A 23,157-nucleotide genomic window follows, 5' to 3' on the forward strand; every position below is an offset into this window, starting at 1 on the left:
CTTTCTCCAGCCCGAACATCACAGCGACTGATACCAGGAAGCATCAGCACACTTACGGAACCTGCAGAGTATTTGTAGTTTGTGTAACAGACTCAAAAGCTCAACATCTTGGCTAATCTACATTTATTTACATATAATACACTCGGAGCATTCTGACTTAGCTCCTTCATGACTGCAAACACGAAGCAAGAATCCTAACAGGTGTGTCCTAACAGCTACTGACCGTTTGCACTTTTATTTATCTAGATGTATGACAAAGACTCCACACAGGGATTTAACATCTTTATAACTCACATTGTTGATGTTTAATTAGGACAAATCACTATTCTCTTGCAAATAGGAAATATATTTCCGTCTAGGCCGGCTCACTAGGTGGGTGTCTTGCTTCGTTCCAGTGGGGTTTAATGACCAGCTGGCGTTTTGGGTCACTTTCACTGCCTGTTGAAGTACATGCCCCTTTCTCCAGCCATCACTTGGAGCGCTTGCTCTCCAGTATTGCCCTCCAGTCATCAGTCCAAGACTCGAGTCTTCTTCGTGGGGGCTGCAGCTTTAGATGCTTGTTATGACAGCACGAGAACAAGATGTGCTCCCAGCTCGGATTAGGCTCAACCCCTGAGAAGAATGAGAATGGGAAATTGCAAGAGGGACCATTTCATCACTGGAGCAACGGTAAAGTGTTTGGATCTGGAAACTGCACTGCACATTCTCGTACCTTTAACGGCATCCTTGTCATCAAAGAGCAGATCAGCAGACACAACTGTTTTATCTCTGGTCAGAATTATCCGCTCCACAAATTTGGGACCCAAGTGCTTTTGAACCCAGCTGTACTATCAGGTGAAGAAAGATCAGTATCAGAAGAATTTTAATTACAGCCTTTTTACCAAAAAAAAACAAAGAAGCCAAAACACTCGACTATATCCGACCGGTTATCTAGACAGGAGAGTCAGAGGAGACGTGAAATTATAAAGCTGGTATGAAATGTTTTCTACAAACTTTGACAGACATTTTCTCATTTCACAAATTGCTTAGGCTGCAATCCTGAACACACATACTCAGGAATGAATGCAGTGGGGTGTACTTTTGAGTAAACATGCAGAAGATGTCTGTTTTAATCGGGCTTGTAGAGCAGAAGCTGGTGGCTTCCTGAAGCATCTGGAGACCCATAGCTTAGGGGGTAGAAATTCTTCTTAACATAGGTATTCCAATCATTGTACATTTTGGTCATCCAGCAAAATGCAGAGATTCTCATGGGGTTTTTTTTCACAGAAAAGGGGGAAACATTTAAATAAATTGGGCCAGAGGGCAAGAAAAATGCAAGATGTTTCCTGTTACCTACAAGATTCACAACACAATCATGTGCACATTTACTCAGACATAAGCCCCACTGTGTCTTCTTCCTAGAGTTTAAGAACAGGCTTCCAGAACGGATTAAGTTCGTAAACCAAGGTACCACTGTATTATAAAAACTATATGCTTGTGTTTCGTGGGGGTACATATCCTACTTTTATAATACATTTGTTTATTTTCCAGTGCAATGTGCAATAGACTGTTCAACTGACTTGTGCCTGCAAGTTACCATTCAAAAGCTTCTGAAATACTGCCATAGGTGAGGGATCTACATCAGAGCAGGTAACCCAATGGTGTGGAAGGGACATGAATAGAGCCTCACCTCGACAATGAAGCACATAAGCCACTAGTATTGAAGACGAGGAACATAGAAGCAAAAATAAGGAATCTGATGGGAGGCTCTGCATAACACATGGTTGGAGTCAGGGTAAGCAAGCAGAACAGAGAGAGTGTAGGGGACAGCAAACAATTGCCAACCTTCTCTTGAACGCAGTATTCATATTTCCGGATAGGGCTTGTGCAAATAAATACTTCTGTGCTGAAAAGACATGGGCATTTATTAGTCACTATATGAAAATAAACCATGGGAGCTAATTGCAAACCATTCTGTGTTCCGAATGGGCCTTACTTGGGCATTTGAATCATCTCCTGCATTGCTTCCATAGCTCCTGGAATGGGATCCAAACCCAGAAAGAAGCCTGGTGACTCGTACACACTGGCTACCTTCACCTGAAACCAGATGCATGGAATTACACTTCTAGTCTAAACAGAGCTCACCTAGTTGCTTAATATTCAATCTACTATGAAGAAAATAGGAGAAGGCTCTCCTTCCCCCCGAGAAGGGCTCAAGAACTGCTTTAATTTTCAAAACTGTATCCCATGTACGTGGTCAAGGAGTGCCTTCTGGAGCAAGGCACTGGGGCTGCCGTAGAAACCCTGGCTGAGCAGCAGAGGGGTTGAACTGAGCTGCAGGACCACAGCCATTGCATGCATGCCAGCTGGGATGGGGTGGGCTGGCAAATCAAGCCACAGCATTAGGGCTGGCTTAGGATCCAGCAGAGCCTGGGTTAGCTCTATGAGCTGCTGCAGGGGGGGGGGTTTCCTGTCGGCAGTACATGCCCCCCACCTCTTTTAGCAGGTTGAAGGGCGTGTTCTGAGACACTTCTGCCCAATCCAACTCGCCAACCCTGCACAAAGGGGGTTTGGATTGCAGCCTAAGACTGCTTTATTCCTGCAGGCTTTTTATTGGATAACGTTTCTGGCATGGTGAAGACTTGCTCCTAGGTATATTTCGCATTTCAATATTTTTTCATGGTTGGGGGAATAATTGTTTATATAAACCGATTATTTAAAATGATATTTCTTGTACTGAGAAACTTGGCTGAAAAGTGACTGGTTTCAGATAGCTTTTTTGGGAAAGCCTCTCACTTTCCAAGCCTATTTAGCAGTGGAAAGAGAGTGTGCTGATCCTGTAAAGAAAAATATATAATTGTTAATGCAAGTTGCACTGAGCCCTTTTTTTAAAAGAAAGCTAAAAAATACAAAACGGCATTTCAAAGCTACTTTGGATGCTACCAAAGGATTGTGTCTCCGTTTTCCTTCATCTGTTCTTTTGGGCTATGTTTGCTGCTGTAATTGGTGACACCATGATTCTTCACCATACAGAGAATCTCCACAATTGGGTTTAAAAGCAAGGTTGTAGCCTTAATGTTTCAACTTGAAGAAATGAATCATTCCCATGTATGGCTTTTCCAGTGGAATGAAATATGCCTACCGCAAAACTTTTAAAAGACACATGAAACCTGCAGAGGAGAGATGGAGTGTGGTGGAGGAATAGAGGGCAGCTCTGAAACTTTAGCTATCAACTTGTAGCGTTGAAGATAGTTTGATGCTCTGCGTCACTAAATGCCACCGACGGGGCGGGCAGGGGAGCGCGCGTTCCTCTTTGCGGCAAGGCTGCTGACTCGAGCTTTTAAGAGGTAAAATTCCACAAGATCCAGTTTTCCCTCCTTGCTGCCAGCTGAAAGTTGACTTTTTTAAAGGCAGAAGGGGACCGCAATGCCCCTGCCGGTTTTTCTAAAGTTTCCTGCTGCGTTGGATCTCGGGTTAGCACTCGAGCTCTCCAAAAAGGAGCCGGGGCTCTTCTCCCTCTTCCCCCCCGTCATCTTCCGGGAGCAGCTCGGGTCATGGGAGCCGTCCAGCGGCGCCCCCCCCCCCCGCCCGCCCTTCCGATGCTCACCCCCAGATCCTCCCGCAGGGAGCGGTATTGCTCCACCGCCAAGAAGCCCCTTCGCTGCTCCAGTTCCACGCGAGGCTCTCCGGGGTAGGCGGCAGAGAAGCCCCGCAGCAGCGCGCCTTCGAAGTCCGCCAGGACCCCGTCCATGTCCACCAGGACGCGCAGCGGGCGGGACGCGGAGCCGCCGTCCATTCTTCCCCGGGGACGCACGTGGGCCGCTGCAGAGCCCGGCTACGCCAGAGGAGGCGCTGGGGAGTCAGAGAGGCGGAGCCTGGGGGGAACTTCGGCCCCCGGCGACCCACGAGAGAGGAGTAATGGATACTCAAAGGGCGCGATCTAACCCGCTCAGGGGCGCATGAGCAGAGGGCGCACGTGGGAAGCGCGGCGCTTTGTGGGAAGAAGAGGGGGAGAGATTTCTCCCCATTCTCCGGCTTGGAAGGGCGAGGAGGAGGAGGTGGCTTTTCCCCTTCGTGCTCAAGACAGGAGTCCCCATTTTGCATTAACTTTTTGCTGTTATTTGATCAGCGTCTTGTGTTTCTCAATCTGTGGGTCTCCAAATGTTGTTGGACTACAACTCCCATCTTCCCTGACCACTGGTCATGCTGGCTAAGAATGATGGGAGTTGTAGTCCAGCAACATCTGGGGACCCACAGGTCTAAACGAAGAGATCTGCACTTGAAGCAATGTTTTCAGCTATCCAAGGTCGCTCTAAAGTCAGAATTGTAAGGAAACGCCCCCCCCCCAGTCATCTGGCCCAACCCCCTGCACTGCAGGAATCTTTGGCCCAACGTGCGGCTCGAACCGACGACGCTGAAATTAAGAGTCTCGTGCTCTACCAACTGAGCTACCTGGACACATTTGTTCAAGCAAGGGTTGAAAGTTACAGGCATGGCTTTGAGTTTTCTTTATATGGTAACTGAGCCTGGTCAATAGCAAATATACAATGAGGGGTGGATTTATTGGACGGGGCAGGGGGAGAGGGAAGAAAAGAGTGAGAGATGAGCTTTTATCAAGAATTAGGGAAGCTACAAGAAGAATTGGGACACGGGTGGCGCTGTGGGTTAATCCACAGAGCCTTGGACTTGCCGATCAGAAGGTCGGCGGTTCAAATGCCCGTGAGGGGGTGAGCTCCCGTTGCTCGGTCCCTGCTCCTGCCAACCTCGCAGTTTGAAAGCACGTCAAAGTGCAAGCAGATAAATAGGTACCACTCTGGCAAGAAGTTAAACAGTGTTTTCATGCGCTGCTCTGGTTTGCCAGAAGCAGCTTAGTCATGCTGGCCACATGACCCGCAAGCTGTACACCGGCTCCCTCGGCCAATAAAGCGAGTTGAGCGCCGCAACCCCAGTCGGCCCTGACTGGACCTAATGGTCCTTTACCTTTACAAGAATTGCTCAGTATGTTGCTCAATTCACTCTGTTCTATTGCAAAAAAGCAATCAAACACTTGAATTCTACACCACCACTGTGGCATTTTAATGGTGTCAGTTACTACTAGATAGAGAACATACCCAAATGATTCCTAAACCAGTGTTTCCCAACCGGTGTTCCGCGGCACACTAGTGTGCCGCGAGACGTTGCCTGGTGTGCCGTGGGAGGGAGGCGGGCGAGTCGGGCGGCGAGAGGCGGGGCGGCGGCGGCGAGGAGAGGCCGCCCAGCGCGGGGCTCTCGCCGTCTGCCTGCCTGCCTGCCTGCCTGCCTGCGTGGCGCCGACGTCACGGGGCTGTAACGTGCCCCACATAGGCACACGCGGGGCGGCGAGCTCCCTCCCACCCACATCCCATCGCCACTCGCTTTGGCCGGCCTACTGGGCTGTCGCAGGCGGAAGGCCTGCGCATGCGCGAGGTTTTCGCGCCTTCCTCCTCCCGGGGCCTTGAGAGCGCGGTGTGCCTTTGCCCAAAAAAGGTTGGGAAACACTGTCCTAAACTGTTGAAGTGAGAGCTCAATCCAGGATAGCTTCTAACATTTTGACCACACTGCAGGATTTCATTATTACACAAAATTGCAATGTGTGGTAAAGTTCATCCCACTGAAATCAGAATTGGGACATCCAGCAGAGCATGGTGGAAACCCCTCATTATGAGGGAGATAAGCAGACACTGATAAAGTGTTTCTCTCTGCAACGCTAAGAACGTAGATTAGATTTTATGGCACACCATCACAGGCCATATTGCACAACAATGATGTGTAAGAAACTATTTGCTTCCCTTCAATTAGTGCAAAGACTTTCTTTCATCTGTATCAGGTTGCAATAGTTCCCAAGCTCTTAATGGACAGCCAGCAAACAATGGGCTAATACAAAGATCAGTATCTGGGAGCTAGAGCACACAAGACGACCTATGCAGACAGGGCACTGTTTCCCCCGGATTCTGGTGCTTCCAGACTGTAGTGTGGAGGACTTCTGTAACTCATTGTTTAATGCCTCTACATGAAACTACTGGGACCAATGATCTGACTCTATAGAACAGAGCACCCTATGAAGACCTTTTATTTTAATTTAGGTTGTAGGCAGCCTTGAGCATTTCTTACAGCAAGTAGCATCCTGGCCCATTCAGGTTTGAGATAGTAAGGTTTTGTTTTTGCTTATTTGCACAATATGCATGAACATAGTTTTGCTAAATAAACACTAGGCAGGTTAAAAAAAACATTCAAATAGAAATGCTTTTTTAAAAAAATAGGTCAGGTATTGGAGCTGAAAACAGGGATATTGACCTGTTTGTTCCAGATCTTACCTGTTTTAGACTTAGAACCTCTTTTCCATTTAAAAACCAACCAGTAGGAAAAATGGATGCAACCGATCAGGAGTTCATTACAGGATTCCTAGAGTACCCAGGAACAGGCAAGTCAACAATATTGGATCTATGGCATATTATCCAGTTACGGACCAGTTGACAAATTTTCAAAATATTCTGTATTCAAGATAGGAAGTGCTGTTCAATGTAAGATGTAAAACTTCTTTGTTATGCCCAACTGCTACTCAACCTCTGAAATGTGTTCCACTTTCATGTTTTAAATATTATGGTCAAACTGTTCCATCTGTAATTACTAGCCATTTTATGTACAGCAGCCTTTGAATAAGAGATCTTGTTTAGCATCCCTTAACGTGTGTAAAAAGCCAAATGAAAGTGATTTAGTTTCACAACTATCAACGCTGTATTCCCATCTCTTAAAGCAGATATACCTCCGTAGTTACCGCAAAGCATGATGGCTACATGACACTTGATTACACTTCTAGTATAATGGCACTAATTAGCAGCAACCTAGCATGTTAACATTGCTACAGCAATGGTTGTTTGTTTGGGAAGTGTATATGGAAATGTTCTATGAAACCACCCAATTTCTCTTCCACATTTTTGTGGATTTCAACTTGATATTCAAGTGATGAGTAGGCAGCATAGCAGACCCTGAAAACAAAGCTCTGACACTGCTTCAAAATTTCTATATATTTTATTTAAGCAACAATCCAGCTTCATCAAGATACAACACACATTTAGAAGGATGAAACTCTCACCTCATGGTCAAGCATCAACATGATCATGCATAGCACAGGAATTGTTTGAACTAGACTGCCTCTTAAAAGAGATTGTTCCTGTCTCCAATACTTACTTCTGCAAGATCCACTCCACCTTGACTTCAGGTGGGTCCCGATACTGGGGCAACAGAACAGCATCTCAAATTACTAGCCCTGTCATTTGGCACTGGTCCCAACTTGATATGCCTGAAGCAAGATTCTTCTTGTTTGAAGGCAGCATGGTAATCGCTAGCACCAAGACTCTTACTGTTCAGAAATGCACAACAGGGCTTTAGACATTTACCAGTTACTGAATGATACCTTGGATAACCAACTAGTATGTGTTGCAGGGATAGGTAGGAAAGAGAGTACATTTGTCAACCGTCTTCTGATCTGTGCAATCCTGGACTTTCAACCCTTCTTCTAAGCTAACTAAGGGGTTTCTACAAATTTCAGGACAAAATGCCATCTAACACACTCAGAACCAACCAGCCTAGGTTATGATACACTACTATATATATATATACCTTAGAAATTTTTCCATCAGCCATGGGCTGCATAGGAATGCCACTGCTCTACGTCTACCACTAGGAAAAGAAATCACACATTCCACTTCCAGTAGACCCAAGGGAGACAAGACAGAAGTTGAAAAAACCTTCCTTTAAAAAAGATGAAGTACATAAAGTGCTTCTTTAATGACAGTTTGAGAAGAAGTACAGTCAGGCTCAAGTTGTGCAGTTCACAAGCATGGAAGGAAAACAAAGATGACAGACATGAGTTCCAAGTAGTTAGGAGGAGGAGCAAAGGAGGAATCAGTTTAACCAAGGACTAGGCTGGACTTTCCGCCAGGTGGATTTCTCCTAGATGGTGCAGGTGCTGCAGCTACGGGGCTAGGAACTGGTGCAGCTGGCACAGGCTTCTCTTCACTCGGGCCAGAGGCAGCTTCTATTTCAACCTCTGTGTTTTCTAGAAAAGGAGGAATAGGAAAAAAAGAGGAATGCTTCAATCTCCAACGTATCAAAGTTATTGCTGGACAAACACTGGCTCCGTGGCAAATCTTAAACAATGGAAGTAGAAAAGACTGCCGCCCAACAGCTCTATCTAGCAGATACACTGCTCTGGGCTTGCATCTTTCATGGGCTTTACTTGTACAGGACTGTCTCTGGGAAAGGTCCAGGGTTGCCTCTGGATGCTGCTGAACTACAGCTCCCATCATCCCTGATCACTGGCCATGCTGGCTGGGGCTGATGGGAGTAAGCAAAATTCTAGCAACATCTGGAGGGCCACAGGATCCCCATTCCTCAGCTGCATGTATAGCAAAGCACAAATTATTTGGAGTCGGACCCAAGCAAATTCGTTTTTCTGTTTAAGTATTTCCAAGTATCGAGAGTAAATTAGATTTCTTGAGGGGTCAACACCAGTCAGCCCCAATGTCCTACAGTAGCATTATGAATTTGTATTCTTGTCCCCATTGTTATATTTTGGCATTATCGTTTTTCTTGTGTTTTCTTTTTGTCTCCAACAATATAAAAACCCAATTTTTAAAAGTAGGAAAAACAGAAGTTAACGCCAGCGAATTTAGCAAGGAAAGAGCATCAGTCAATCCATGTTATGCATATGCACTTTAGGGGAATATTCATTGTACAAGGAGCCTTATTATCACATCTAACCATTTGCTTAATTGAAGCACCTGCTTATGGTAAGCAGATCCAACAAAAGCAGAACACACTATTATGCAGAAGAGTAAGGATTAATGTTGTGTTGTGAAATTGAATGCAGGCAGCATGTCGAACAGGATTTAATGTGCCATTTGGCCACAGAACTAAGTACATCATACATCCTAGCCAGATAGTTTAGGAACTCCTTGGTATGCAGCTTTCCCAAAGATGTTTCAACCAAAGCTTTCAAACAATCTGCCAAGCCTGGTTATTACAATCTAGACACCACACTAATGACTGGCTGCACGGATAGAATTCCTGCATATGCATGTAATTAAAACCATTATTGTTTAGTCTTTACTCAGGAACTCCTACCTGCCAACATACAAATAATTCACTGTCCTAATACCATCACATTTCCAGAAAGAAAAATCAGATAAATTAGATTTTTCAAAATTAATGTAGAATAGGTTTCCAAACTATAGCTGCTTGCTATCTTCAAGCTCTTTCTATAATCTTTCTGCTGTAAATTCATCCAGCCACCTTTGCTGTTCATTTCCACAATGGCTATTAGTCTCAGACATTAAACTACCCAAGGCTCAGATCTGCTAGTTATCAGTGGCCTTACACCTGCCCTTCCTGTGGCATGTTACAATCCCATTCTTGGACTATAAGGTGTAGGTTTTAAATGGGAGTGCCAAATTGGGGTTTATTTCACTTTCAGGTTGCCAGGTTGTCTCTCTGACCTTGATTCTGAAATCTACTTCAACTGGCAGATTTCTGGATGATTAACCACAAGTTGAAAAAACCCCTCTATCCAGCTCTTATAAGAAACATTTTCACTGAACACTGATTGAGGTTAATTATGTTTGGAGTGCACTAGACAGCTAAGGCTATCTGCTGAAATTCTGAAGATCAGTCATCTTAGAAAGCTGTCCCATGCATATAAAAAGTCAGCTAAGAGAAGGCAAAGGTCTACAAGAATCCTGAAGAGAGATCAAGTGAGTAATGATAACTGGCTACCAGACAAAGAGGTGTGCTATTTCACAGCTGATAGAAGCTACTCATGTGCACAATACATTAAGCGTCATGAGTACCTGTTCTGCTTGACAGAAAACTGGACTAATTCTGTTCTATTCACTCCATTTCCCCAACAAAATGAGTGTGGTAATTCTGGATTGCTTTAATATACCTAAGAGCCTTCACATGGTAGCCGGGGCACTTTTTTGTGCCATTAGCAGACTAACCACCACCAACAGGAACTCTACAGAATTAGGAGAAGGATCCCAATTCGTTAAGGCAGGTTTTCAAGTTGGAAGTCTCTTGCCTAAGTTGTTAAGTTTTCCAACAACCCCACTAGTCACATCACACACTCACATGCAGCCTTCTCAAAGTACAGTTTATGTTGTAGGTTTCATGGAGTTATGGCTCTACAAATGACAGCTCTGGAAGCTTAGCTCAGAAAACACACACTTTATTCACCACACAACGTTGGGAGTAAAAGGAACACTCAACCTCAAAGGTGCTATGGAAGCCTCTCTCTAGCTTCACTCTTAATAGTTCCTGATGTTTGAAAACAAACAAAAAAACCACCACTCCCATTTCCATTCTGCTCCTTTCTGTGTAATTTGGCAGCAATTTCCCCTTAAACTTAGTTTCAGCATGTCTGCCACCATACACAACACATACACGAATTGGACATATTTACGCCATTCTATATTCCCAAATCCCTACAGAACTCCAATGAATTATGCCTACATGCACATTCTATTAACTTATTGTATGTGGTGGCAAGTGCACCCCAGGTACACCTGAGAATTAAAATGTTTTGCATTTATTCATGTGTGAACTGCAACCAGGTAAAATCTTATGCAAGACCAAGAGGCCACAGAGCTGACAGATAGGTCTTCATTATGAAGACACCTCTCCTCAAGTCATCTTGATCTCCATTTATCCTTTCAGACTCCAACATACATCAGTGTACACATCCACCCAAGCCGGAAATGAATTTTCTTTTCGCTTATTTAGAGGCAAGGAGGAGAAAGTACTTACCGGGAGCTTCACCTTCCCCGCCCTGCAATAAAATAAAATAAAGGCCAATGTTAATTCTACCTTTGCTGACATTAACCAACAAAGATCACATCTTTAGCTGAGCCAATATAAAGTAAGCACATTTGTCAATAGCAGAAACCTGATTTCTGAAACAATGAACGTAGTTTGAGTTTTATGGGGAAAAACGCAATCCTGGTGGGCATACATTTTCCAATTTGTAGACAGGCACCGTATATACTCGAGTATAAGCCAACCTGAATATAAGCAGAGGCACCTAATTTTACCACAAAAAAACTGGGAAAACTTATTGACTCAAGTATAAGCCAGTTCAATAGCGGCAAAGGCGGCGGAGGAGGAAGGAGCAGCCCGAAAGGACCCTCACTCGAGTATAAACCGAGGGGGGCTTTTTCAGTATAAAAAAATGTGCTGAAAAAGTCAGCTTATACTTGAGTATATATGGTAATTTGCAATCTGTGAGTTGAGGCATACTAACATACCTGGAGGAAACTGCTGATGTCCAGAAGAAAACAAGTGTCTGTGAGACTTGAATACCCATTCAAGAGAAGAAACTGACCATTGCATGGCTATAAGTTTTACTGATTTTCCCTGCTGCCTACTTCCAGTCAGCCTCTACAAAGGGCTGGTAATTCTGCAGCATCAAGAATGTCTGGCTCATTCATCCAGTCATTTCCCATGTAGAATAACCTACCAGTGAAGGTACTCCCATAACAGGCCACCAAACATACCCAAGGGGGTAGTTTCCTGAAGGTCACTTTCTGACTTCAGCAACATGTGCACTAAAGGAAACTTACAGGCCCATAACAAAACATATACCAGCCTACCACTAGTTGAGAATCAGGATGAAAATATGCTAGGAGCAGTACATCCCTAGTATAGGCTAACCTATGATTACTAATTACTTTGCAATCTGATAAATAAACTAAAATTTGGGGGTAGTTAAGCTGTGTTAAATTATCTTCAAAAAAACACTAGCATACATAGGATCCACCTTGTCTAAAATCAGAGGAAACTCTAGACATACATGTTGACTGAAGTCACAACTATCAGTTCACATGTTAACTAGTGTACAAGGTGTCCATCAATAGGAAGCAAACTCTCCTAATACTCACACCAGGTACTTTATGCTTGTGGCTGATCACTATGAGTACAGGGATGCTGCTGATGTATATGGGCCACTGGCCTGATCCAGCAGCGCTATGAGTTTTAGTCTTATGTTAATCTGCTACACTATTAATGTCTTTGGAGTTTTGCTTCAAATGGCAAGCGTAGAGGCAGTGTTTTCAGAGCAGCACTGTGCTTGAAATCTAATTATCAAGAACTAGGGATATCTTCATGTATACCTTCCTTTGAGGAGGAAGGTAACAAAATAAGAGCAAAGCCAGCCCTTTGAAGGTTGAGCAGCTCTGCCACCATTTTAATATTCTCAATTTACAGAAAGAGCAGCTCTTACCTTTGGATCCACGAAGTCACCAGAGATTGCATCAGAAGAATTTCTTCTTTGTGACCCAGGAGCTTCGGAATTTTCACTGACATCGCTGGGCTTGGCTGCTGTGGATAAATTGTCACTGTAACATGTACTTAAAGCAGATACCCCAAATAATAAAATCATGTACAATATTTCTAAGCAACAACCAGAGACAATGAACTGGCCCAAAAATTCTTTGCTACCTGCTTAACACATACCTCATCTAGCACAGTCCCAACACCTCCCTATTCAAAATGTTTCTGAATCTTGAACATCTGCTATGAGTTTAAGCTTAGTACAAGTACTTTTGCACGTTCAACCAGTTGACCTAACAATGACCCTCTTGACCTGTTCTGTATTGAAATTTCATGCAGTTTTCTTCATTTATAGACACACCCTCATAGGCACATTAGAAACAGATTGAATGCTAGTATTGTGCTGTAGTGGCAGATTAATGTTTTCCCAATGCCTGCCGAGTACATGCAGCTAGTTCTGTAAGTGAAATAGCCACTGGTGTGCTAGTACACCACGGCTTAGAACAGGGTCACAGGAGTTAGCATGTAAACAGGCTAGGACTTGCCCCAGTGCCAAGAGATTGTGAACAGGATAAACTGAAGCCAAAAATTGCTCAACGTTACTTCCACATGCTGCAGCTCCTCCTAACTGAGGAAGTAGTTCATGCTTCCACCCACCAGCGACTATTCAAGTACAGACAAGCCTACATTGAAAGTTATCCTCTCTCCAGTAATTTTTAAAATTGTTTTACAAAGACTATTTTACAGCTCCAAAACAAGGCCAGGAAGCACAGTCAGAAAACCCGAATCCAGATATTCAACCCCTTTAAAGGCACCCCTTTAAAGAAGGAGAAGTAGTTGTTTCACCTGTTGAGCTAGCCCAGGGGGATGAATTATCTTCTGGAGTCCCAAAGATATTGGATGCCATCTTGTGTCTTCTTGTGTTTTGATGTTCTTTTGGCAGATCAAATCCCATGTTGAACGTGGAACCACCACCTGGTGGACGGAGAACTCTAGAAATAGAGACCCGAGAGTTATGTTTACAGCATTGTCATCTACAGTGTAGCCTACCAGTGCAAAAAGAGGGCATTAAAGTAGCAGGTTAGCCCAACTATTTTCAGAGTAAACTGAAAGCTGTTGCTGAAACTTTCCAAAAGTGGGGCACTTAGTATCTATGAGAAAGAAGCAAAGAAGGACAAGGTCAGACTGGAGGATAGTTCAGGAATCTGAAATTTAGATCAGTAATTTCTAATCCCCATGCTGTCCGGATAACATGCCTTAGCTATAGTCTGGATCAACAAGCAACTCACTGTGCCATACTTCATACCTGACTTCAGCAGCATTAAACACTGCTAGCCTTGCAGTGTGCATTAGAGGGTGGAGTGTGCATTAGAGAGCATATCACTGTAGGTCCTTTGAACTAGATGTTAGATATAATATAGTGTACTTCTGGTGTTAAGGTTTGCACATCTTGTCACTGAATACTCTTATGGCACAGCTAACATCTCTAGGTCATGCTGCAAACAATTCAAATGCCTGCCTATTACCCCGCAGAATAGGAATTCTACTAGGGTATCTTTTTTGGCTGTGTCATCCACCTGGATGTTGGAAAGCCAACACACCACCTGGCAAAGCATCATCAACACTGCCAGGGTCTGGGTCCCTTGTATGTTGGAGTTACCTAGTACACACCAATCACACACCCTTGACTAGTTACATCAGGAAAACGAAATCATAGACCTGTAAGTTAGAAGGGACTCGAGGGTCATCCAGCCCCCTGCAATGCAGGAATCTCAATGACAGACGGCCATCCAACCTCTGTTCAAAAGTCTCCAAGGAAGGAGAGTCCACAACCTCCCATGGGAGTCTGTTCCACTCTCAAACAGCTCTTACTGTCAGAAAGCTCTTCCTGATGTTTAGTCGGAATCTCTTTTCTTGTAACTTGAATCCACTGTTTTGGGTCTAGACTCCAGAGCAGGAGTAAACAAGCTTGCTCCATCCTCCATATGACTGCGCAATTTCATGGGAGTTTAGCATACAAACCTTCTATAAAAACCTATTTTAGATGCTTCTATAGACTAGAACAAGAAAGTTGTACCTCCCAACAATTACCAGTCAATTTCATTAAGGCAACTTTTTGAATTAAATAACAAGTGACTGTGACAAAGTAAGGTTTTTTGACCCATACATGAGCTGTGCTATTATAAATCCAATCCAAGGCAATTTGGAAGTCGTCCACACATTATATCATATGAGTTGTTCCCAAATGAAATGAGCGATAAACCAAACTTTAAAAGTAAGACTTATCTTCCTTAACAACCAACAGGTGGGTGGAACCTGACTGAGTGCAAAAAGAGCACTCAATGCAAGCACTGGAAGGAATCCTACATATATTATTCTTTAAAAAAGTACAGTAGTTTCTGCAAGGGAATCCATGTATCATCACCATTTTTCTTGCAATATGTATTTCATATCTTCACACACAGGAAGCTGTCATAAGCTTACCTAAAGCTCTTATGTTCCCCAATGGGAGATACTCCACAAAGGGAGAGTACATATGGAACACATTTTTATGTAGGAATGTTTCATACTAAAGTGGAAAGGGCTCAGCAGTCAAACAGACAAAGCTAAAGAAGGAATGGAAGGGCTGCTTCGGTGGACTGATGCCTTTACCATCAGCTAGCTTCAGAGTGCACCTACAGATCCTTTATGCCACCCTTTCCTTAGAGGCAAGAGCCTGGAACTTGGAATAGAGCCAGTGTGATGTAGTGGTTAGAGTGTTGAACTCTTAATGCCTGAGTTCATGCTTACCTCCAGCATGGCATAGTGGTTAGGGTGCTGGACGAGGACATGGGGAGACCTGGGTTCAAATCCCCACTCAGCCTGAAGCTCACTGGGTGACCTTGGGCCAGTCTTTGCCTTTCAGGCTAAACTACCTCACAGGGTTGTTGAGGGGATTAAATGAGGAGGGGAGTAATATACACCGCCAAATAATAATAATAAAAATAAAATAAAATTTTATTATTTATATCCCGCCCACCTGGCTGGGTATCCCAGCTCCTTGGAGAAAAGGTGAGATACAAATGAAACAAACAAACAAACTGCTGGTAACTAGAAAAAGCTACCACAAACACCTCCCCTATTCCAAATTACATCATTCAGTAGATTTAATTGTAGGCCATTTTGGTAGTACTAACAACCACCAACCAGACACAGGGGAGGAAAAAACTTTCAGGCATTAACAAACTTACTTTTATCAAATGTGACTTCTGCCTTTTACAATAGTTACTGTCTTACAAAGAAACCAGTGTGTTTGTGAATATGTGCTCAGTCATTTATGGCACAAAAGAAGGGTGTGTGCAGAGAAACAAGTGTAATAAACCTTTCCAGTCTTGTTGCCTGGAGGCTATTCTTATTCACCAGAGGTGTCTGTACAAGTGCTTTTTTAAAAAAATAAAATACTGCTTCAGTTGGTTTCTACTGCAGATGTGTGCAATCTGTTCCGCTAGAGCTGTACTTGGACTCCAAAACCATCATCCCCAGCCAGGAAGGTAAATAATGGCAGCTGTGGTTTGCAACATCTGGAGGACACAAGATCTCCACTCCTGGTGTGGAGTGTGTGTGCAATGAAATTAATAAGCTGGAAATAAATGATATACAAATATGGCGCACTACAGCTAATGGGGCCTCCCGCCGCCCAATTTCTGTTCTCATCCTGAAGCAAAGTTCTTAACCCAAGGTATTATTTCTGGGTTAGCCGAGTCTGTAACCTGAAGCGTCTGTAACCCGAGGTACTACTGTACTGCAGAAAGGTGCCACTGGCTAAATTGCTCTACTACCAGAGTTCAAGTGCAATTTGTGCAAATCCCCAAAATGGGGTGTAGTCATGGGCAAGGTATGGACTCGACACACACCAGATCCAACACCCCACTCCAAGGACATGCCAAAAGCCTACTCTGGGAATGAGGATCCTCAGATCTGAAGCCTACAGTGGCCCTCCAAGCCCTTTTATCTGGCCCTTGGGCATCTTCCAAAAGTACAAGGCCTTGTACTGTGATAATGCCTCTTGCCTGCCACATCTGTTGCTGGCTCCATCTGCCAATGGCATAAGGTCCTGGGAGGTAGCCTAGATGGAAATGCAACCTTTGGAATGAAAAAGATCCCCCACCCATGGTCTATGCCATGACAGAACCTGGTGCAGTTAATTCTTCTCCCACTGACTCCCATGGGAGCTAACAAGGCAGAAAACAATTACTTCTCCTGCCAAGCTTTTTATACTACCTCTCTACACATAAACTAGGGGCACTCTGAGTGCCACATTAGAGTTTGGGGCCTTTGGATTCCCAACCACATGACTACTTGGCCTCTCTCTCAGTTTTGCAATGCAACTTATAATTAACCCCCCAACTTAGTTCCTTTGTTCACCAAAAAGGCATTTTTCAAAAATCAGTTCTGAAGAACCAGAGTTATTCCTCCACTTCCAATGCCCCCACTTTGTAATCCCAAAAGCAAGCCATGCAGCACTGCAGAGTACTGACCAATACAAAAGATATTCAAAGTTGCAGCACCAGAACATGCTTAAGATCTAATCCATTTAAAGCAACAGTGTGCAATAAGCTCCATACACCTTCATGCCTTTCAAGATCAAGTCTTCCTCTACAGGCAGAAGTTGGACCAAAGATAGAGACAGCCTTTCAGAGGATTACAGAAGTTGCTGACTTGCTCCCGGCTTCTAAGCCTCGAGTTAACAGGTAGAGATGGTCATAGATGCTAGACAATAGAAGTGTGCTCAAGCCCCACCCAGCGCGAGGAATCACTTACAGAAACCACGCCAGATTAAGATATTCGCTGCCGAGATCTACAAGCCAGACAAAAAGGAAGCCAAGAAACGGTGCCAGGGGTGACGCAAAAGGGTTTTGGGAGCACCTAATCCTGTTGATCGGGGAGGGGTAGCAGCCTCCTTTGTTAGGCTGGGAAGCAGAAGCACACGGATCAATCTGCTGAGCGAGTCTGACACAGCCAAGCCTCCAGAGCGCGCCCCCGCCCCGCAGCTGTTTCTTTGGGGAGAAGAAGGGAAAGAGCTGTGGCAAGCGAAAGGCTCCGCGGCCCCCGAGCAGATTCCGGGCTGGGTGCGGCTCCCACCCTCGCAAGCCAAAGAATCTTACCCGTCGTGGCGGAAAGCAAACAGTACTGTACTAAACTAAACTAAAGCCTCGTGGCTAATCCTCCTTTTTTTTGGGGGGGGGGGTAAGAGGCCTATTCTCAACATGCACAAAAACATCCCCCCCATAAAACTATCCTCTTATAAAAGCTCCAGCCCCCCCCCAAGCAATATGGTGCGTCATTTCTCCGTTTCCCAACAATCTGCAGTTCCAAAGCCGAGAAGCAGGGGCTTCTTCCCGACGATCGCAGCGTACAAAGGGGAAGGCAAGTACGACACAGGTCCGGAAAAGCGAGCGAGGCCTCGAAGGAGAGAAAAGGCGGACCGCCGGCTCCCCATTTCCAGCAGCGGAGAGCTGGACGGCACCACGCCTGTCTTCTGGGCATCCTGGCAGACATAAAAGGGAAGGCGAGCGGCTCCTGCCTGCCCACCCACCCGCCCTAGAGACGCATCCAGGCGGTGTGTGGGTGTGGACCGCCGGGAGGAAAGTCCCGGAGCCGCGGCATAACAATAGGCCACCCGCGGTCACTGTGCGCCTGAAGGAAAGCGCCCACACCCGTGTAGTGGCCTCGTGCAGACGACCCCTTCGCCTCCCAGGAATAGCCTCGGGCGGCCGCGAACTGGGATCCCCGTTTGCCAAGCGGAACTGGCTCCCAGGACCCTCCCAGGCCCACCGGAGGAGCCCCCTTCCCCAACACCCTGTTCTCTAACCCGCGTTGATAGGGGGCTTCACGTGTCCGGCAGCAACCACGTGTGAACGGAAGAACCGCCACCGCCGCCAACCCAAAAGACATGGGCTCTGGCCCGCTCCCCACACGGTCCAGGGAAAGGAAGGGGGGAAGCGAAGGATAGGAAGCGGCGACGTATATATAGATATGAAACCAAGGAAACGGTCTAAACCGACCTGGAACTGCTTCGCCCGCTGGGGTCCATCCCCTTGTAGGTGGTCGTGGTGGTCATGGCGGGGAAGAAGCCGGGTGAGGAGCCGCCCGAGGAAGAGGTAAGCGGAAGGTCTTGTTCCCGCAAACCGACACTGTACTACTGCCGGCGTCAACTGCAGTAGCCGCTTGGCGCTGGCAGCTCCTTTTATACCCGTCATGGCTCGTGCCGTCGTATTGGACAGTTCAAAACCGTTCTCCCGGCCTCACTTGCCGGCCTCGTGCCACTCCAGAGACCGTCCCGCCTCCGGCTGCCGGAGACTGGTCCAGCCACAAGCACACCCCGCTGGACTGGACGAGAGGTACTTTTGCTCAGCGCTTATTGGTTGTTCCAGAGCGCTCTCCCCCTTTGTTTCCGATTTAACGGTGTGGCTGCCACTCAAATCAATTGGGTGCTGATTGGCTGGGCTACACATGAGGCAATAACAACTTCCTTAGCCTTTCTTTACGAGAGAGCAGTTTGAGGGGATCCCTTCATAGGGAGTGGCATAGTAGGGATGCGTGAAGTGGTGTTTGGTCGCGCCCCGGAACCTGAAATAAGGGTTTGGCCCCCATAATGTATGAAAAGAAAGTGCCGCTCTGCCCTTTCAAACTATTGTACACAAAACCGCGCAGCACAACAAAACACTGGCAACTCACTACTTCAGTACAATGCCCCGTAGTTTTGCTGCTTCCAGGATATGATTGAACTGGGTGATGCTAACATTCCTACCGCATGAGCGGCCAAAAAATAAAAATACTTGAATATAGAAGTATGCAGTACAATGGTATCACATTATTGCTTTGCGATGTATAATCACAAGGGGTAAGAAGGTAGAAAGGAAAAAGCTGACATCTCTCTTGATGCAGGCAGCATGACTGGGCATGAAATGGGCAGGTTTCCGCATGAAGAAAAATTGGGGATTTTTCGGGGCAGGGGGGAGATAAAGCATAGTTGCTTGACTTTTCACTAAAATGTAGGTTCCGGCAGCTGCTTTGCAAAGCACTTGGTATTTAAACATGCCAGTATTTTTTTAATGCTTTGATGTTTTAGATGAGGACTCCTCTCCAAACGCAACTTCAGTTTTGCTCTAAGAAAAATAGGGTGGCAATTTACCATGCGATCATAGCGGCCAGCAGACTTTTTATTCTACAAAGCTATGAAAGTATGCATGTACATACATGTTTGAGAGCACGAAGCAACAGTCAAGTAAAAAAAAAAAAGGCAAAAGGGCACTATAGTTCTATCTCAAGGTTTTGTTATTCTATGATATGACATAATCCTACTCAGTACAAAGGAAGTGCATCATTTACTTTTCGGGGAATGGGAACACTTTACAACGTGCTGGTCTCAAGTGTAGTAGTACTGACACAATGCTAGCAAAAGGTAATCAGTGTGAAATCACTTTAAGCAGGGCTATCAAGTAATACTAGCTTCTCACATTTATAGAGTACTGTCTCCTCAGTCCCGCTGTTGAAACAAGCATTTCTAATCATTTCTCCATATTGAGACATAGATCAGGGGGGAAAACCTACTTCCCTATTTAAAGTCATTCAGTTAAAGGGGGGGGGCACTTTAACGAGATGAGATCATGGCTGTCTCAGTAAAGGTAAATTAAGGGGGATGGAACTGAAACCACCCAGTCAAAACACTTAACTCTCCACACTCCCTGAAAGCTTGTTATTTCATGGAAGTTGTCTTCAGGTAATTACCCTCTTTGGCATCCTTTACTCCTGTGTCCTCATCTGTGAATGACTGCAGTCTCTTACTCTTGGGAGGGTGAAAAGAGCAACACAAAGTATCTGCACTATCCCATCCTTTCATACCAGAATTTGCCGTTGGTCCTACTTGGTACCAGGCACCCATTTTGTATAGAGGCCACCCCATAACACACCAATTAAGTAGATAGCTGCTTTCATAAATTACTGAATTTCTGGGGGCTCTCAGAAGTTTTTTTATCTTCCCCTAATTATCTGTATAAACCATGATAGTATTTTTGTTAAGTGGGTGATGTAAACATGCATGAAGAAGCACTAGAATACCACATCCCTTTGAAAGCTACTCCATATGGCTGAGAGGAAGCTATGCCCATGGGAATCAATCTAGAAAATGATAATTGTAGGTGTTTGATTCCAGATGATCAAGTAGGAAAAATAGGTCATCATGAATCCAGCACTTTCCTCAAGTACGGTAAATGTCCCATTGCTGCTGACACAAATATATTTCTGTCTTTCTTAAACTCATCAGACCATGTATTTAAATCTTTGAAGCAGGTGGGTTTTTTTAACATACCCCTCTTCACGTTTGCAGAACGGTAGATATGCATTTTATCAAATATTTATTAGCTAGCCCTGTAAATACAGTGCATGTACAGAAGCACTGGACAGTGTATATGCCATTTCAGAGCTACAATTGCCCCCTACCACCCTGTTTTTAGAAAATATGTCAAGGCACATCTTCCTAATTTGAACTTCTGTATCTTTTAGTAGTACTTGCAATGTTTTTATCATATTTTTATTTTTAATACACTGCCTTGGTAGTTTTCAGAAAGGCAGTACAAAAGTAAATAAGCATAACATTTCTAGAATACAGATGCTCTTGCTTAACTCCATTCCAACAAGACAGTAACAATTTCATTTGAGTAATAAATTTCTTGAGATTGCCTTGTTTTAAAATACTTATAAGTACATACTATCAGGTGAATCTATACAATTTCAGATGGAGACAAAATCTTAAATTTAAAAATACGTTAAAAAATATACCCCAGTATTCTTAGGACATTCTTAAAATTTGGATTTCATCAGCATGCGTAGAACGCAAAATATGACCATGGATGCTGAAGCCTCTCCTTCCATCTCCTCTCAAGAAGCCCCATACCATGGATTTTTAACAGCAGAAGCAGAACCAGTAATATTTACAGTAAAATTACAGTCTTAAACCTGGCTGCTCTGAACTAGATACCTCAACTCTATCACAACTTATGACCGTGGGCTGGCAGTTTTACACCAGCTCCTATGGCTCCTATGAAGGCTTACCTGAATCTCCACAAAGCAACAAGAGTAACTTAACTGCCCGGTTAAGTAGGAAGGCAGCTGCATATATGGCAATTTCTGCACTGACAACTTCTCAGCACTAATTAGGCCTTCACACTAATGCTAGAACCCCAATGTTGTATTCACATAAAAGATTACAAGACTGGAACAAACTACAATGTCTCTTTTCCCATTCCACAAGGTATACTGTTGTTTTTGATGAGAGCACTGTTTTAATCACGAAATGTGTAAAATAATCTCATAATATCCTAACCATATTTTACTCCCTAGCAGATGAAAAAACATGTAAATACTGAGCCCTCTATTAATGTAATAGCTTTATCCTTTTTTATAACTTAACAGCAGTTTATTGTAAGGAACAGTACTTTATATTTTACAGATTACTTTGTTATGAACTTAAGTAGGCAAAACTAATGTGTCATAGGAGATCCACTATCCAGTTATTTTTACTAACTGATCCCAAGCAACTACTCCAAAGATAGGGGAAATGAGGTTTCATCCCATTTCATCTTAGGCTATTTCCCCCAATCTAAATCAGCCTTCTCAAGCTATTCATTTATTTATATACCACCAACTCATATTTCAAGGCAGAGTACAATAATATATACAACAAAACATAAAACACCATAAAAACAATATAAAAGGATTATGAAAATGACTAGCTAATCAATAAAGTTTTTAAGATATCCTGGACCCAAAGTTGTTCAGGCCTAGTCCAGGGGCATATGGGCAGAGGTTTTAGCAGAAGTGCTGCATGCCACTGGCCATCTGACACCATCAGCAGCCTAGCCCCTGCATTCTGCACTAGCTGGAGCTTCTAGGCCAGCCCCAAGTGCAGCCCCACATATAGCCCACTGCAGGAATCCAGTCTCAAGGTTACCACTAGCCGAGCTAGCCCAATCCTGATGTGCCCAAAACGGTTGTTCCAGAGAAAGCAGGTAAAAGGCACTACTAGCTACACCTCCAAGCTTTATACCTGCTTCCAGAGGAGTGCAACCCCATCCAGAACCAGAAATTTGTCTACCTTCCAGACCCAGAAACCACCTCTCCATAAAGCCTCCATCTTGCGTTTCTCCCCACAATGTTAATAGCAGGGTGATGGGTTGCAATGTGAGGGAAACTGTATGTGAAAAAAAGGTTAAACATTTCACCAGCACTTCAAAGTAGCCGTGTGAGGATGGATAATCACTAAAAAGACATGAAGGAACCTAGCCACAGATCACCCACATTACATATAGTTTGACCTTAGTCTTTCAGAATAGCCTGTCAATTATACACAAATATAAAGGTGTGTGCCAGCTGGTTTCCTTTTGTATATACTTGGGATAGCTCAGTTGGTAGAGCATGAGACTCTTAATCTCAGAGTCATGGGTCTGACCCAACGTTGGACAGGTTTCCTGCATTGCAAGGGACTAGATGACCCTTGTGGTCCCTTTCCAACTCTATGATTCTATGAAACACAAGCAAAACATTTTTATCTGGCTATCTATTGTAGAAACCTTGGCATTTCTTCCCAAGGTTTCCAGTAGAAGAGCTTTTTTTTTTTTAAAGGATAAAAGTCTGTCTGTCTGCCTCTGACAATTTTACTCTGCTCTAGACAGTAGGGGGCAGCATAATAACTGGGCAAGCAATTTGATGAAACAACAGCAACTAGTGGATTCAGTGTCTGCCACATCAGCTGACTCATCCCAAGCTTAAATGTTATCACAACACAGAAAAATAAGC

The 23,157-nt window shown here is 44.4% G+C and overlaps 2 protein-coding genes across 3 annotated transcripts; both read right to left on the reverse strand.

Moving 5' to 3' along the window:
* Positions 1-269: 269 nt before the first annotated feature.
* On the reverse strand, positions 270-3,926 carry NT5C (5', 3'-nucleotidase, cytosolic). Its single transcript, XM_082210992.1, has 5 exons — positions 3,587-3,926; positions 1,976-2,076; positions 1,825-1,885; positions 713-827; positions 270-612 (listed from the first exon to the last, which is right to left on the reverse strand). Exons 1-5 carry the CDS (start codon positions 3,773-3,775, stop codon positions 470-472), a joined length of 609 nt encoding a protein of 202 aa, XP_082067118.1. The 5' UTR covers positions 3,776-3,926; the 3' UTR covers positions 270-469.
* Positions 3,927-7,007: 3,081 nt separating this feature from the next.
* Positions 7,008-18,539, reverse strand: JPT1 (Jupiter microtubule associated homolog 1). 2 transcript variants are annotated; one of them, XM_082212277.1, is made up of 5 exons: positions 18,366-18,539; positions 13,168-13,313; positions 12,272-12,366; positions 10,801-10,822; positions 7,008-8,056 (listed from the first exon to the last, which is right to left on the reverse strand). In XM_082212277.1, exons 1-5 carry the CDS (start codon positions 18,419-18,421, stop codon positions 7,908-7,910), a joined length of 468 nt encoding a protein of 155 aa, XP_082068403.1. In that variant the 5' UTR covers positions 18,422-18,539; the 3' UTR covers positions 7,008-7,907. The 2 variants fall into 2 exon arrangements, with proteins under 2 accessions (XP_082068403.1, XP_082068402.1); XM_082212276.1 differs by having other exon boundaries at positions 12,272-12,369; positions 18,366-18,537.
* Positions 18,540-23,157: the final 4,618 nt, after the last annotated feature.

The sequence above is a fragment of the Podarcis vaucheri genome (genome assembly GCF_965113315.1).
Source record: "Podarcis vaucheri genome assembly, chromosome: 2".
NCBI lineage: Eukaryota > Metazoa > Chordata > Lepidosauria > Squamata > Lacertidae > Podarcis > Podarcis vaucheri.

Coding starts and splice junctions, on each gene's coding strand:
- NT5C (XM_082210992.1), bottom strand. CDS start 3,775: ATGGACGGCGGCTCCGCGTCCCGCCCGCTGCGCGTCCTGGTGGACATG. Junction 1,886..1,975: donor GAGATGATTCAAATGCCCAA/GTAAGGCCCATT, acceptor ATGTCTTTTCAG/CACAGAAGTATTTATTTGCA. Junction 828..1,824: donor AATACTGCGTTCAAGAGAAG/GTTGGCAATTGT, acceptor TTCACCTGATAG/TACAGCTGGGTTCAAAAGCA.
- JPT1 (XM_082212276.1), bottom strand. CDS start 18,421: ATGACCACCACGACCACCTACAAGGGGATGGACCCCAGCGGGCGAAGC. Junction 12,370..13,167: donor CCCCTGGGCTAGCTCAACAG/GTGAAACAACTA, acceptor ATTTATCCACAG/CAGCCAAGCCCAGCGATGTC. Junction 8,057..10,800: donor CGGGGAAGGTGAAGCTCCCG/GTAAGTACTTTC, acceptor CTCCTTTTCTAG/AAAACACAGAGGTTGAAATA.